Raw genomic sequence first — 15,368 nt, 5'->3', positions numbered from 1 at the left:
CCTACCGTCTCTCTAACATTGTGCTTCCACCTACCCAGCTTCATCCCCTTGGGGGCATGGGAGAGAATGCAGCTACAGCAATTCCATTTCTGTTGCCTGAACAGCACCTTTGGGAAATGCCTACACAGCAGCTGGGGTGAAGAAGCCCAAATAAACGTAACATTTCTACAGTCTCCTAAAGAAGGAAGCACACTGCAGTGGCTGCTGTGCAGCCCAGAGGCCAGCTCTGCCATTTGAGCACCCTGGGCACAAGAGTCGGAGCCCATCTTGGTCTGCTCCTGTTTTGACAGCCTTCTGGGTGTCCTGCTCCCACGCCAGCTCTTGGGGAAGCATCCGTACTGGAGCATGTCCTGCAGAACTCCTATTTTTGCCAACCTATCTAACTCTTGAGTTAATCACCACTGCAGCTACTGAGAGTGGGGCAAGTGGACAGTTTGCCCTGCTGTTTGGTACACAGTGCTGCTTGTCATTGCCCTCTGGACAAACTTCAGTCAAAACAGATGTAGCAGTAACCTTTGATAGCTGACAGTAACCTTTTCTGATTCTTATTGTCTCCACATGCACACAGATATGCAACTTCTGTAACATGATCAGGCCATTTGCACTCATGAAGGGGTTAATTTTATTTTTTTTTCTGTTCAGTATCTATTTGATAGCCCGAACTGATCCTAGTGAACAATTCCCACTACAAAAATGCCAGGCAGTCTCCCATTTTGGGGCTGGGAAAGCCACATTCCTGCTGGAATATGAGTATCTGAACAAAAAGATTTGTCACTTCTCTGCATGGCATAGAAATAAATCAGCCTGAATGACAGGCAAAAATGCAATGCATGCCTAAGTCAAGATTTCCCACGTGCAGGTTAACAACTCTCTCTTGTTATTTTTTTGCAAGACAGGAACTGGATTAAATCTTTGCAACAAACAATTTAATTGCGCCTCAAAGTTCCCCTCAGATCTGTATCTCCTGGGAGCAGATCGCACTTTCACTCCTTTGCACTTAGCTTAGAGGGGTTGGCTCCGTATCTGACTTGCTGCTTCAGTCCAAGTCACAACAGATAGAATGATTTGAAAGAGGGCAGAGGTTGCACCCATTCCCTGGCAAGCAGGGGAACCAATCTGAGCAGTTTCCTCTGAAGATGATGTGTGTTCTTATCGGCACTGTAAATCATTCTCTGGTGCAGCCTTCACAAAGGGTTCAGAGGAGGTGACATATTCCACCATTATAGCTGAAAACGTTCAGATATTCCAAGGCAGGAAGACTATTAAAAGTCCCTTATCTGATCAGGTTTTGTTCAGCGGGGAAGGTCGGAAGGGTAGGGGAGTTACTGGGCTTTCCCATTCTCAGCCAGACTGTCTCCTAAGCGAGGTGGCTCTCGGCAAGGGCAGCGAGGCACTACGTAGGTCACTGTCTAAGCTGGCTTTGGGGCTGTGCCTGTGCCAGCAGTGAGCACTGAGAGGCTGTTGTGTCAGTCACAGTGTAATTCCAGCCTGCTGGCGGAAGCTGGCCCCTAACAAGATTTCCTCATGCTGCTGTCTAAAGCTGCAACAGGGAAGCCTGCTGACTATTAAAAAAAAATAAAAACACACACACAAAAACACACCACACACACACAAAAACCACCACAACCACCAACAAAAACAGCACAAGTCTTGCGAAGTTGCCAAAGGGGCTTTGCCTCTGGCCAAACTCAACACAACCTCTTTTCATTTAAATTTTCCCCAAACAGAGCTTAAAGAAACACGCTAACATTCCCATTCTGGGAAAAACAGCCTCCCTGCCTGAGCTAATATTCACTGGCATTGGAGGGAATATTCATCCCACTGAGACCCCTGGGAAGGTGACCTGCTGAACCTGGAGGTGAGGAACAACCAGACACAGGGAATGAGAAAGGTGGGGGAGCCCTTGCTCATACAAGGAGGGGAAGGGGAGCAGATCAGCTGTGCTTCCCAATGCTGGAAACGGCGAGCAACAGTGGCTCGAAGGTTTCAGGACTCCTCTGTGTCCACTCTTCCCTTTCCACCTACAGCTCTGGGACTAGATTTTTTTTAGGGTGTATTAAATCCCTCACATTGGGGTGACTTGAGAAGGAATTGTCTTCTACAGAGCCAGGACTGACAGCAGGCTGGGAGGATGACTTTTGCCTTACTGTGAGGATCACAAAGATGGGTAAATATATCTGGGGCTTAGAAAATAATCAAAATTAACTTACATGAAGGCAATTTGCAAGCAGAAGGCTGCAAAGCAGATCCCATGCCTGAGGCAGAAGCAAACAGGCACCCAGAGCCAGGTGCTTTTGCTGATATAGGGGGAGGAACCAGAGCCAGAGCCAGCTGCAGTAGCTATGGCCTTCCCAGCTTACCCAGCACACGATCAAAGTCCTGCCTTACACCTGCTTCAGCTCCCAGCACAAATCTCCATGATGCTGCTTAGCTCTCTCTGCTTCTCTCAACAGTGGAAACAGCCAGGATTGGAGAAGTCCTAAATTTGGTCTGTGCCCATCAAACAGAACACCCTGCCAAGGGCAGTACCAGCACGACACTGCCGGGCACGGACATGTTGTTGGGCATACCACAAAAAGCCTCTCTGCCTTCAGTGGCAGGAACAGGACCTATCCTGCACCACCCAATCCTGTGGCATATCCAGCACAGTGCAGACCTAACAGAGTTAAATCCTCACCAAAACACTGGGTTTCACAACTCTGCTGCTGCAGTTTGGAAAAAGTCGCTCAAAAATCCTGAGCTGCCTGCCACCACAAAGGCCCCCAGGATTATTCTGTGCCTCCAAAACACATCTGGGCTTTAGAAGGAAAAGCTCACGTGGTTAATGGGTGGCGTGTGGGTGCAGGATCGGCATGTCTGAAAGGACACTAACATTTCTGACCCGGATGGGCAGTCTCCCCAGGCACTAACACAACAGACCAAGCGAGGAAGGCTTTCATGCAGATGGTTACGTGCAAAGCGAGAAGGTGAAAGGTCCAAGTACCAGGTCAAAGGTTGCCTCGAGCGGTCGCTTCAGTGATCTGACAGCTGGCTGAGTCTTAATTAGCAGGCAGCGAGCACATGATGGCAATGGGCCAGGGAGGGGGGTCAAGCACAGTAACAAAAACAGCAAGCAGAGGTGTGTCAAGAGAGCCATATTTTGGGGAGGTGAAGAGAAAAAAATAAAAATGAATGCATTATACAATATATTAAAAAGACGAGGCATGCACAACATGGGATGTCTGAGTAATTACCTGGCCCAGTGGCTAGTCAGCTATTTTGCCTCAGTAAATTTCAGAAATAAAGAAATAACATCATGGGCGTGTGCCCTAGAGCATTTTCACTGCAGCTGGCACAGCGGGTGAGGAGTGCTTGGGGATTAGCACCTGCACGTGGACTCGCACTGGGCTCCAGCCCTAATTCTGCAGCTACATGCGGAGGTCAGCAGGAGGGCTCATGGCAGGAAAAGGACCACTGGTAAAGAAGGAAGGTTCAAGCACTGCTTAAGTGTGATCCTGAACCAGGGAGTGAGCCTGACCCAATTCACCCGGCTGTGCTGCACAGTCCTGAGCCAAGTTGCAGAGAGTAGAGCTACTACTCGTGTGTGAAAAGTAACTGCAGGATTGTGTCCCTCAGAATGTCTTCTGAATTTATATTTGGAATCATTCCAAATCTATTTTAGAAGGCCTTATTACACCCATTTTTCTGGCACGTGATTTTTGATCCAAGAAGACTGGGCACCAGTCTTTGCTTTAATATAAAGTCTTATTCCTCAACAGGTACAGTAAGTGCATCAAAACTTAAAAAGTCAATGAATAATGTAAGCTGTTTTGGTGGCAAGGGTGATGCAACAAGCCATCAATAAATATTTTAAAGGTTCTAGTTAACAGCATACAAATAAGGTTAATTACATTTTTAAGAGAAGCCAGCAGCATGAATAAAACATGCATTGGCTTTAGTTAAGTAGCAGTGTCCTAGATTATTAGTGAAAAAGTAAAGTGTCAATTGTAAAAAACACAAGAGTTTAATTTCAGAAGGGTCTTTTTCAACAGACCTTGGCTGCTGTTTCAATAATAATAAAAACAATAAGAAATATAACAAATAAACTGTTCAGGAGAGATAAATACTCCATTACAAATTTGTTCTTCAAATTACATTCCAAGTAATGTTGATGTTACCAGAAAAACATTTGTGAATCCTCCCCTTTTTTGTACTATGTTTCACCATGAATGATAAGCAACCTTCTTAACTGTCTTAAAAAAAGGTATTTAGAAAAATTTTAGTATCGTTACTTCTAAATCAAAAAGGAGGCAAGGACCTTTTTAATGTTGGTTATTCACATAATCACAAAACTGATGAGACTGGAAAAGCCCAACCTACTGCTCAAAGCAATGTCAACTAAAGTACCTTGCTAAGGACTGTACCAGGCAGGTTTTGAGTATCTCCAAGGATGGAACAACCTGTTCTGGTGTTTGGCAACTCTCACAGTAAAGAATCTTTTTTCTTACATTCATATGGAATTTCCTGTATTTCAATTTGTGCCCACTGCCTCTTGTCCTTTCGCTGAGCATTGCAGAGAAGAGTAAGCCTCTGTCTTCTTTACTCTCTCCCATCCCTCTCTCCAGCTGTTGTAGCCCTCTCAGCCTTTCCCAGTGTGTCAGATGCTCCAAGTTCTTCATCATCTGAACTACTCATCTACTCATCTGAGTGAATCCTTTGCTGGACTCACTCCAGTATGTCCATGTCTCTCTTGCACTGGGGAGCCCAGCACTGGCTACAGCCTTCCAGTTATGGCCTCACCAGGAATGAGAAGAGAAGGATCACCCCCCTTGATCTGCAGACATTATTCTTCCTAGTGCAGCCCAGGATGCTGTCGGCCCTTTTTGCCACGAGGGCACAAGAAAAAATCATAACAGCAATGTCATCCCCACTCTGGACAATTTCAACAGTATGACTAGATTTTTCTAATGCACTGTTGGAAGACAAGTTTCCAACTAGAATGAAGGTGTCATTAAAGGGAAGTAAACAGAATGGCAAACATTCACTCCACCTAGGAATTTGATCCACGCTGGTAAGTTTTCTTTGACTTTTTATAATTCTAGGTGTTAGAATCACAATTCAAGTTAAAATGCAGGTGGGACCATCCTTACCAGGCTCTAAGTATCAAACAGATCAGGAAGTGATCCTTGATTTGAGACTTGTCATTTCACTAAGCCTTGGCTAAAGTAATAGGCACAAGCCTCCTGTTTGCTAGGCTGGAACAATTGATACCTTGTCTGCTTTGAAGTAAGTGGAAATTTTGCTACTGACTTCAACAGGCCAAGATTCCCCTGCAAAGGATATATTATAATATGAATATTTTTTCCTTTCATTGTGTACTGAGGAAGCTAACCTGACACCTGCGTCTTAGCAGGAAGGTGTTTGCTCCGTGTACTGCTGAACTTGCTTTCAGGCCTGATGCACTTCACCTCATGATGTCTTGTCAGAAAATCACAGGGTTCAACACTGCATCCCTAACTGGTGAGATGGCACTGCCTCACTCAGTGCTTCATGCTACAGCAAGCACACACAAAGGATGGAAAGATGGGATTCACACTGCACATGCTCTCAGCTCTCTATTCAGCAATTTACAAAATACTCTTCTCTTCCGCAAATGACACATATAACACAAATGAAATCTCTCAGCAATAGAAATATAGCTTGATAAGAGCTCTACTTACCATTGCAGCTGCAGCTGTCTGGTTCACCTGGTGTTGAGCTGCCTTGATTTTGGCTTGCAGGTGTGCAGGGGGATGAAAGTACTTGCATTTCTCCCTAGAGCATCGACCTTTGATGTAATCCATGCAAACTGTAACAGTATTTTCATTTGTGTCTATCATTGCAATATCTATAGGGTGAGCATAACGGCAATCATTCTCACCACGTGTGCAATTTCCACGCTGAAACTCTCGACAAACCTTAAAAGAAAGTCACATTGTTGAGAAAGACATCACGCTACTCTTCATTTAGTATTTTCAACACAGAATATCAGTTCTTTGGCTGAATTAAATTATGGGTATATTCTAAATCCATGCTCTTGGGTACCACTTAGACAGTCACAGGGACGACTGGTGCTACTCATAACTGGTTCACAAGATGAGGAAAACTCATTGTTACCAATGCCAATTACCAAATGTAAGTGAAGTACAGAATTTGTACAAAACGGAAAGTGACCTGAATCCTGAACCTGGAAAGTCAATGGTGTTTTGCCAAAACTTGAGGAGCTCAGTATTCCTCCCCAGCCTCTAAAGCTTTTAAAAAAAGATTTTAATAACTCTGCCATTTGTGTCCCAGGTGAATTTTATACATATATACATATACATATACATATATATATAAATATATATTCTTTTTATGGAGCATACTCATGGGTAGGACTTTTAATTCTAAATGTTGCAAACTGTGGTATTTGCAACAGGTTCTTATTCTTAAATACGAATAACCTCTTCCATGTATATAGTCTCACTGCCCTCAGTAATAAAACTCTGACCTTGGGGTTACATGACAGCGCATTTGATTCCACTGCAATGTGTTCATAAGGAGTTGCCAAAAGTGCTAGCCTTAAAAAGATTGTGCAGCTCCTCATAAGTTATGAGCACTGAAGCAGCAAAGGTAGACAAAAAGGTTTCACAAAATGGATCTTCAAGGCTTCCTTGTCTGAAGGTATGAAAGAACTAAGAAACACTGCTAAGGCCTACAGCCAGTGGCATAAATCACATACCGGTATGCTATCAGATTGTGTGCAGGGAAAGGTGAGATGTCACGTGAGAAAGGAGGCAATCAGCAATGCAATACAAAGCACATAACACAAAACAATATGTTCTGAAATGACACCCTTTTCCACTACCTTCCTGTGTTATAATTTACACCTGTGGGAGCCTCTGCATTCAAGTCCTCAGCCCTTATTTCCTACAGAGCCTCTGCTCAGGGTCTGAAAGACATATACAACTCCTCCAACACTAAGTCCCAGCATGCCCAGCCAACTGTCAGGGCAAGCCTGCCGGGGAAATGTCTTTCCAATGCCCCGTACTCAGCAATCCCAACAGCATAATGCTTGATATTTTCTGTAAAAACTTAGTAAGCTTGTCTCAAGACAAGGGAAGTGTCTGTTACTTCCACCCTCTTCTTGTCATTCCAAAACATCTCCCACTCAACTCAGTTAAAGGGCAGACTATCTACTTGCCTATTTTTTTTTTGTAACCGTGGCAAATCACACACAGTAAACAACATTTCCATGCCTGCTCTAATGCCTACTGAAATCAGAAGAGTGAGTGCTCCCAGTTTTCCAGTAACTTCATAAGATTTTGGGATTGGTCTGCAAATAAGTCTGCCCAAGCGGAGGGCAGCAGCCCGGTTTTAGGAGAGGTCTAAGTTTAACTTTGCGCTGCACTGCATGAGGTCACGCTAGCAGAGTGAAACAGTTGGACCCACATGCCCTGTTCATTTCCTTTAGCAGTATTAAATCAGATGTCCAAATACCTCCAGTTTATCCGTACGCATCAGTTTCTGCCCAGCAGAGCCTCCTGGTACTGTAACAGTAGGATTTCCAGAAACCAGGACAGGAGTATTTGGTAAAAGCTCTGCAGGAACTAAGCCCATCCCAGGAGAGACATGACTCAAGTAGGGACTAAAAGCCATCGTGGGGCTTGTTGCAAGCGATGGAGTCACAGGAAACGTTGTCTGTGTATAGAAAAAGGAAAAACAAAATGTTAGTTAAAGAGCTCTCCCTTGGATTATCCAGACAAAGCTTTGAAGCACTTCAATCCTTTTAAACAATTCGATTAGCAACATCAAAATGCTGTGCTCTTCAATCTATTCATTTATCGCCATTTACTTGTGATCTATTCGTTTCTCCTGACTCACAAATTTGTGACTCATCCTGAACACAAGGCATCTTTATTTGTCAGATCAAAGCATATTGATGATCTTTATAGTCTAATGACACAATTAAGGATTTCATGCCAGCAATTAAGGCAGGCCCAAATAAAACAGACTTCTCATTTCCAAATAAATATCTCAGCTTCTGTATGTCTACACCACAATGCTGTACAGGGACCTCAAGGTAAACTGAAGCTTCAGGACCTAGAAGCAGGTAACCCAGTTAGTTCGATGGTTGAATTTACTATAAACCTGCACTGAATTTCAGGTTACCATGGATAGTCTGGCTCAGGTAGACAAACTGGATCATTCAGAGTCATGAGGCATCTCTGCCCTGATACCCTTCAAGGTCTACCATTCTGCACATCGATAGGTTTCAGACTGACAACATCCTCCAGGCAAAAGCCATTTTACAGGAACATCCCGTGCCTACGCTCCATGGGAATGGCTACAAGAGGACACCAACATCATTAGCGACACAATATGCCAGACCTCAGAGATTTGCAAGAGCAGATGGGTAGCTGGCTTGGAAGCGACAAGGTCAGAGCATGCCAGGTGAGATGGCTCGTTCAGGTGGGCCAGTAGCAGGTTCAGGACCCCACCTGTGCTGCGAGAAGCGATGTTCCCATGAGGAGACAGAACATCAGGCCATAAAGACCTTGACTGTTCCTGAATCCTTAATTGCCCTAGGCAGGTCCTGCAAGAAGAGCAGAGGAGAGTGCAGCTGGCCAGAGACCAGCTTCCCTTGCCTGAACTTCTCCAGCAATTCCAGTCTGTTAGAAGAATTTCCGTTCTCCTAGGTAGGCATGATCATACTAAAATTCAATACCTGCTTAGGAGTTTAAGTCTGTGAATAGCCCCTATAGTCAGGGAGTTTGTGAAACTTTCAAGCACCAGATCTGAGGTGTGTTTGGGAATGGAACCAATCCCAGTTGATGTAAAGTAACCCCCGACCACCCAGATGGCAAGAGCCTGCAAGGAAGCATTTCTACAAATGCCTGCAAGGAAGCATTTTCCACAAAGCCCAGGGGAAACAGCCCGTGACTTGCAACTGTTTTTATTTTTCCTTCTGTCACCTGTTCCACTGGAAACTCTGGCTTACAGTTAAAGCCTGATCACATTTGCTGGCATACACGACACTGTCCTCAGTAGCTAGAGCCTCTGCTTAGTGATAAACACAAGTGTGCTTACAAAATGGCCTTAGGCATAGCTTTGGCCACTCGCATCACCCCTTCCTTGCCTTTGCATTTGTATGTCCAGTCCTGTGGGTTTCTAAAAGAAAGTGTATGTGAACAGTTTGTTTTCTGAAAGCACACTCATCCCAGTACTTTGACATACTAGAAAACACATTGCTCGTTGTGGTCTGGAATAAATTAACCCACAGTAACACCAGCTAAGCTGACCTAACCTATCTTTTGCCTAATGATGCCCTCTTCTTAGGGTCAGAGTGATAGCAGCAGCCCCTGTGCTGATAGGAAAGGTCACCTCCAGCATACATCCCACTTTCTTCTCCACAATGCCAAGACACAGCCTCCTGAAATCAGTGGGCCTTGGTGTTTTAAATGTAGCGAACCAAATAATGTTCTAAGAGGGATTTCCAATGTTCCTTCTTTTGAGCCTGATCCAAGCCCTGCTTCAGCTGATGGGAGACTAACTATTAAACCCAGAGATCCTCCAGTCCACAGCCCTTTAATAAATCATTTTCTTCTCTCTTTCACTTCTCAGTGGCTCCCAGACATATTACACCTTTTGCTGCTAGAAAAGCTCTTTAAGGATCTTCAAACACTGTGACTCCCTGAACACTTTCGTGAGAAAGCAGTATCCATTGGGCTATTTTCTTTCCTATGAGCACTAGTAATTACAACGGCATTTGCTCTACTTCTGTCACAATGCACGTTGTTAATTCTATTTTAAGGCGCTTCTTCATCCTGGCCAGTCTGCATAGGATTATGCTAGGGCCTGACACACATTGTCAGCACTTATTTTAGGCATCCATAGTAGCTTGAACCTTGCAGTACGTGTGGCTTTCACAGACATGTGGGCAAATCTACTCGATGTTTTTCCAGCACCTAATACAGCAGGAATCCCAGGTATCCTGAGAGAGCAGTGTGGATGGAGGGAGAGGCACTTCTCCCACTGCTCAAGGGGAAGATGCTGGAGCATTTGTGGAGCCAGGAAGTAAGGCTGGGGGCTTGCAATGCCTCACAGTACATGAGTTCACCAGAAATATGTAGCAGGATATTTGAAGTGTTCCCAAAGAGATTATATATACCAGCCTCTCCACAAAAAAAACACTACAACTGGGAGACAGGTCCTGCTCCCTGAAACACAGTCCCCATCTACGAAGCCGTACTCTCATGGGCATCTCCTTTCTTCACTGGGAGCAAGCAACACAAAACACAAGCTAACAGACCTGAACCTGATGTGAATCAAGTGAAAGAAACGTCCATGAAGAGCAATTAAGGAGTGCTATTTATTCCTGGTTCTGGGGCCTACAGAGTGGTACACGAAGGATCAGGATGGTTTTTATTTTATTCCTGCTACCCGTTATTCACCTGTTTCCATGCCCTGCCTGGCATCTGCTCCAGCATTCCCAAGGTTTCATGGCTGTTTATTCTGCCTGCCTGAACCATGCACCTGATGCTGCTGACTGAAAGCTACAGCTCTGCTCTGCACCCTGCCCAAGGGCAGGGGACTAAAACTCAGGAGCCATGCAGCCACTGCCACTGGGAGACCCACACTTTTCCCTCCTGCCCTGATGCAGCTCCCCAGCCCTCCTCAGGCCACACCTGTCAGCAGATCTTCCCAGAAAATCCCATATTTAAATAAGAGCCTGAACCCAACCCAGGGCTCCTCCTTCTAGGAAACCCAGGAGAGCAGAGGCAAAGCCTAGCTAGGAGAAGGATGTATTAAAATCCAGATGCACAGCTGGAGAACGAACAGACCTCACTCAATGCATTAAACCTAAAAACACAGGGTGTCTAAGTCTGATGTGTGCTAAATGCACTGAAAACTGCTCCTTTGTAAGCTGGCATCAGGGAGCTGTGTATTTATTGTGGCTGATGAGGGGAAAAGATGGGCTGTGCTCACTGCCAGCCCCGGCTGCCTGTCTTGGATTGGGAAATCCAGTCTGGCTTATGCATCAGTACCAGTAATAAAGATGCTGCCAGCCAAATCTTTCTTCCCTTTACGTCTGTGCAGGTCCCCTGTGCCAGGCCTGTCCCGAGGGAATAGAAGCAAATTTCTTCCTTGCAGCCAGAATCCGACTGTAATTTCTACTCCAAACAGCAGTCTTCTCCTTAACATACCTCCCATTCATCTCTTGTGATTGCAGCTGGGCAAAAGACTTGCCTGACAGATCAATATTTTGACTGCACACTAGAAAAAAAATGTCTTATAATCAGTGGACAGACACACATGCTGTGAGCCCCTGATAGAGGGCTGCTAAGGTAATTTCGGTGCAAAATCCAACAATACAACTCCAAATCACTGGTGAGGGAACAACACTAATGAAGCATCTCATGACAAAGCTTTTGAATAGCAGGCTGAAAGCACCATCTCTGTGGGAATGGTGAAATGCTTCAGCTTGCCTTAAAGATTATAAAAAAAAAATCCAAACGACTGCCACTATAAATTGAGTCGAGCACCTGGAGCACCTGTGGCAGTACAGACTGCGACAAACACATGTGCAAGGGAAGAGCCTGGTGGGCTGGGTGAAGTTGCTGATGCTGGAGACACCATGGGACAGTCCCAACACCTCCTCGAGCTGCCAGGCATCAGCATGGCCATCAGCTCTGCCTACTCCCTGAGCAGTGTGAGGTCTGACACAGGTTGCTACGACACAGGCAACAGCCAGCTTGGATAGCATTAAGAAGGTTCAATGACAGACCTGAGTAATAGGCTCCTTTTAATGACTGGGAGCACAGATGATCACCTTCAGAGCTGCAGGACACCAGGGCATGCAGCCTGCAGGTCCCCATGCCGACTGAGGACAGAGGGATGCTGCTGGAAGCAGGCAGCCCGGCTGCAGTAGAATTAAGGATCAACTCTACCAGGTCATCTGAAGAAACCGAACTGGCTTTTCCCTGAAAACTTCATGTATGTCAGACTTAGGAGCCTGCTATCTGCACAAGTACCAGTCTGCTCTGGGGTAAAACAGCCTAATGGAAAACATCACCACTTTCCCTTGTTGTCCCCCTTAGAGCTCTCGCAAGTTCAGCAAATACAGGGACAGGTTTCCTTGCAGACTGCCTTTTATTAAGCTTAGCATATGCAAACACTACCAGTAACTCCTGAGCAGAGGGAAACAGGTTACAGTGTAGTAGCAGAGGGGCTCAAACCAGTAGCAGCTCACAAGACTCGTTTACTAAATATTAAAATGCTCGCAAGAAAGAAAAGAGCTGAAATGGGTGTTGAGAGACTATCTCGCAGAGGAACACCTGCCAAAGACTCAGGCTGCTCTGTCCACAGCAACCGTTGTTTGACTGCCCAGCTCTGAGCTCTTCCCAGATCCAGAGCACAGGAGGTGTTTGGTTGAAGGCGTGACCACAAAGGGACTGTCCAAGGGAGGAGTGTGTCACCAGAATGACATATGACCTGGAACAGCTGATTTTGTTAACAAACTAGAAGTTGCATTCAATTTGCCTAACAGAAATTGTGCTAAAGCTACAGCAGAAACACAGAGTGGGTGTGAAGAGGAAGGCAGTGGAGCGGTTGGTGTTTTGTTGAGCACAGCACAAGTGCTGCCTCAGGCGGGAAGTGTTGATTCTGAGTTACCTCAGCCCCTAAAAAGGGAAAGCCTGAAAATGAGAGACCCAGTAAAAATAAATAAATAAATAAAAAGGCAGCTTTTATTACAGTCTGATGATAGAAATATAGAAGATAAGAATCTTGTACTGACAAGGCTGAAGACCCTGATATTGAAGACACAAGTGGTACTGTTCAGAAAAAGCAAAAACTTGTGTTCCCATGCAACGCAACTGCATGAGACTTGCTGCAAGACAATCGCTTTAGCATGAAGGCTGAGCATGCTGGAGTGAACCCAACTGGACAAAGTGTCCAGCTGCCTGTTACCACAGATGTTTCTTTCCCCAGTCAGACCACAAAGACACACTCATAACTCAAAGACTGGGCTGCAGTTGCATAAAAGTCTGGTGTAAATGCCCCATGGCACCGACTGCTGGCAGATACCAGCTCCCAGGCAAAGGTATTTGTGCTTATCCATTCGTAGTATGCCTTTGACTACAGGTCCACAGGACCAGATTTTTGCTGCATGGAGCAAACATGTTCCTAAAATATCAGTTCTGATCTGCTACACTTTATCCATGTTACTGGCCAAGAAAGTTGGTCACCCTGTGCTTTATCCCCTTGATCAGTACCACAGGGCAGTGGCAGAGACCTGCTGCATCAGGAGAGGGACAGAGGGCTGGGTTAAAGCCTGGATCAGGTTGTCACTGGGGGTGCACATGACTGACTGATGTCACAGTTCAGTCTACAAAGTGCGTGACAGGAAGAAAAAATGTAGGGCTTGAAAGCAAAGAGTGCAGAAAGGGGAAACAACTTCCCAGGGCAGCAGTAGAAGCAGCTGCAAGGCAGCAGAGGCAGCTGTACCAACACTGCAGTGCTCTATTCAGCCATCTGTTCTGACAGCACTAACAGGACAGCACTTTGAAAGCCACAACCAGGCACCACTGGGTCAGTCACACAATCAGTGATGAAGCACCTCCATGGCCAGCTCCAGAAGTCTGCTTCATACTGCTGCAAAGGGTTGAAACAGAATGAAAAGGGTGTGGATCAGGCCCAGGGTGCATCACCTTTTCATGTCCTTACTTCTGCACACACGTCTCAAAGTAACTGAATCTGAGCACTGACTGAAATGGCTCTCTGTATCAATGCCAGAACCCAGCTCTATACACCTCCAAGCTGACTTCTACTTGGTCTTCAACAGAGACATAGGCAAAACCATCCCAGAGAGCTTCCAACGCAGTTCAGCCAAAGCCAACAGTTAAGGTGAATTTGGACTTTTAAAAGTTGAAATTTTACTACTTGCTAACACAGGTGCCTTCCTACTTGGCACCAGTGTGATCTCCCCAAGGTTCCTCTAAGAGGAGTATAACGTACAGAGTAAACACTCTCCTCTGTGTCCTTGCCTGACTTGTTTTTAAGTGCTGCATGAAGCACTCTGTTCAAAACTGCATCATGGGCATCAAACATTCATGTGATTCTCAGCTTTGCATGGATGGTTAACAGCAACATCAGAGAGCAACCAGAGACTTCAGAGAAATAGGCTCACGCTAGCAACCATCAATTCACACCTAGTAGGCTTCTGTGAGCAGTGTGCAGCAGGCAACCCACCTGGGACACAGTTCTCCAAGCAGTGCCTTCATTAAACAGGCATCATGAGGGTCCTGACTGTTGGTTCAACAGGAAGATTAGCACTCGCTGGATATCAGCAGTGGTGCAAGAAGATCTGATGGTGAATGTTTAGATGCAAGCTCATACACAGACACATCCGATGCCATTTCAGGAACTGTGATGCAAAGCTGCTAAATTAAGTACTGTTTTTACATAGTAGCTTTTCTGGGGGAAAATGCACTTTAAAATGTCTAGGCATTCAGCTATTGTTTGGAGCTATTAAATATACGGCTTCAAATCTTGTCTCTGGCAAGCATCCCAATTAAGCAGGCATACTGTTGATCAGCTTTCTGATCACATGGGATTTGTTCTGCTGCTGCATCTGATATAATGCTTTTTGCTTTGAAGAATTTCATGTGTAGCCAGAAGGAGGCCCCACCCTTCTCATTTAGAGAGAGAGGAAAAAAAAAATCTCAAAGCCTGCTTCCACTGGCAGCATCTTTGGGAAATCAAAGGCAGGTGAAAGAGCAGTCTCTTGTTTGTCCTGAAACTGGTGTGGAACAAGTTGGGCAGCAGGAATTACAACAAGAGCTCGTTTACTCTGAGCAAAGTGTGGGAAAGCAGGAAATGAACAGTCGTCGCAGAACAAATTTTTATTTTTCTTCTTTGCCCATGTCTCCCTCATGGCACAATTTAGAAAACAGGGACCTTTCTCATCAAATAAGGTTACCTCTGAAATGAGAGCACTAACTAGACAAAGCAACAGATTCAGTCTCAGAGGCAATTTAAAAGGCAGCAGAGAAATTGTGGTAGAAGTGAACTGGACCTGCAAGATTGCAAAGTGGGAAGATGGGAACTTTCCAAAGAGGAAATCCCAAAGATATTTTGAATAGCCAGCCAAAGAGCATCCACTGTGAATTCCCCACAGAGGAAAACCCCAAACAGGAAAGGTTTGCTTTCGATACAGGGCTAGGAAACCAGTGCTACCATTTTGTGGGAATTCAGGATTTCCTTCTCATGTACATGCACTTTGGTGAAAAGTGAACTCCATAAAAAGAGGTGCAAAAATCTGCAGCAGATTTGAGTTTAAGATCCAGAGAAACTAATGATTCTTCTTG

The 15,368-nt window shown here is 45.2% G+C and overlaps 1 protein-coding gene across 8 annotated transcripts in view; it reads right to left on the bottom strand.

Annotated features, from left to right (window-relative positions):
- Positions 1–15,368, bottom strand: part of MBNL3 (muscleblind like splicing regulator 3) — a 107,399-nt gene that overhangs the window by 27,506 nt on the left and 64,525 nt on the right. For all 8 annotated transcript variants that reach the window (XM_084534431.1, XM_084534437.1, XM_084534438.1 and 5 more), the window contains 2 exons: positions 7,498–7,698; positions 5,700–5,936 (listed from right to left, as the gene is read on the bottom strand). In XM_084534431.1, coding sequence (XP_084390557.1) covers positions 5,700–5,936; positions 7,498–7,698 — 438 coding nt within the window. The remainder of the gene's footprint in view (positions 1–5,699; positions 5,937–7,497; positions 7,699–15,368) is intronic.

This window comes from Aythya ferina (assembly GCF_964211825.1).
Source record: "Aythya ferina genome assembly, chromosome: 13".
In the NCBI taxonomy this organism is placed as follows: domain Eukaryota; kingdom Metazoa; phylum Chordata; class Aves; order Anseriformes; family Anatidae; genus Aythya; species Aythya ferina.
Note: the sequence above shows the minus strand (reverse complement) of the source record. Positions and strands in the feature narration are given on the sequence as shown.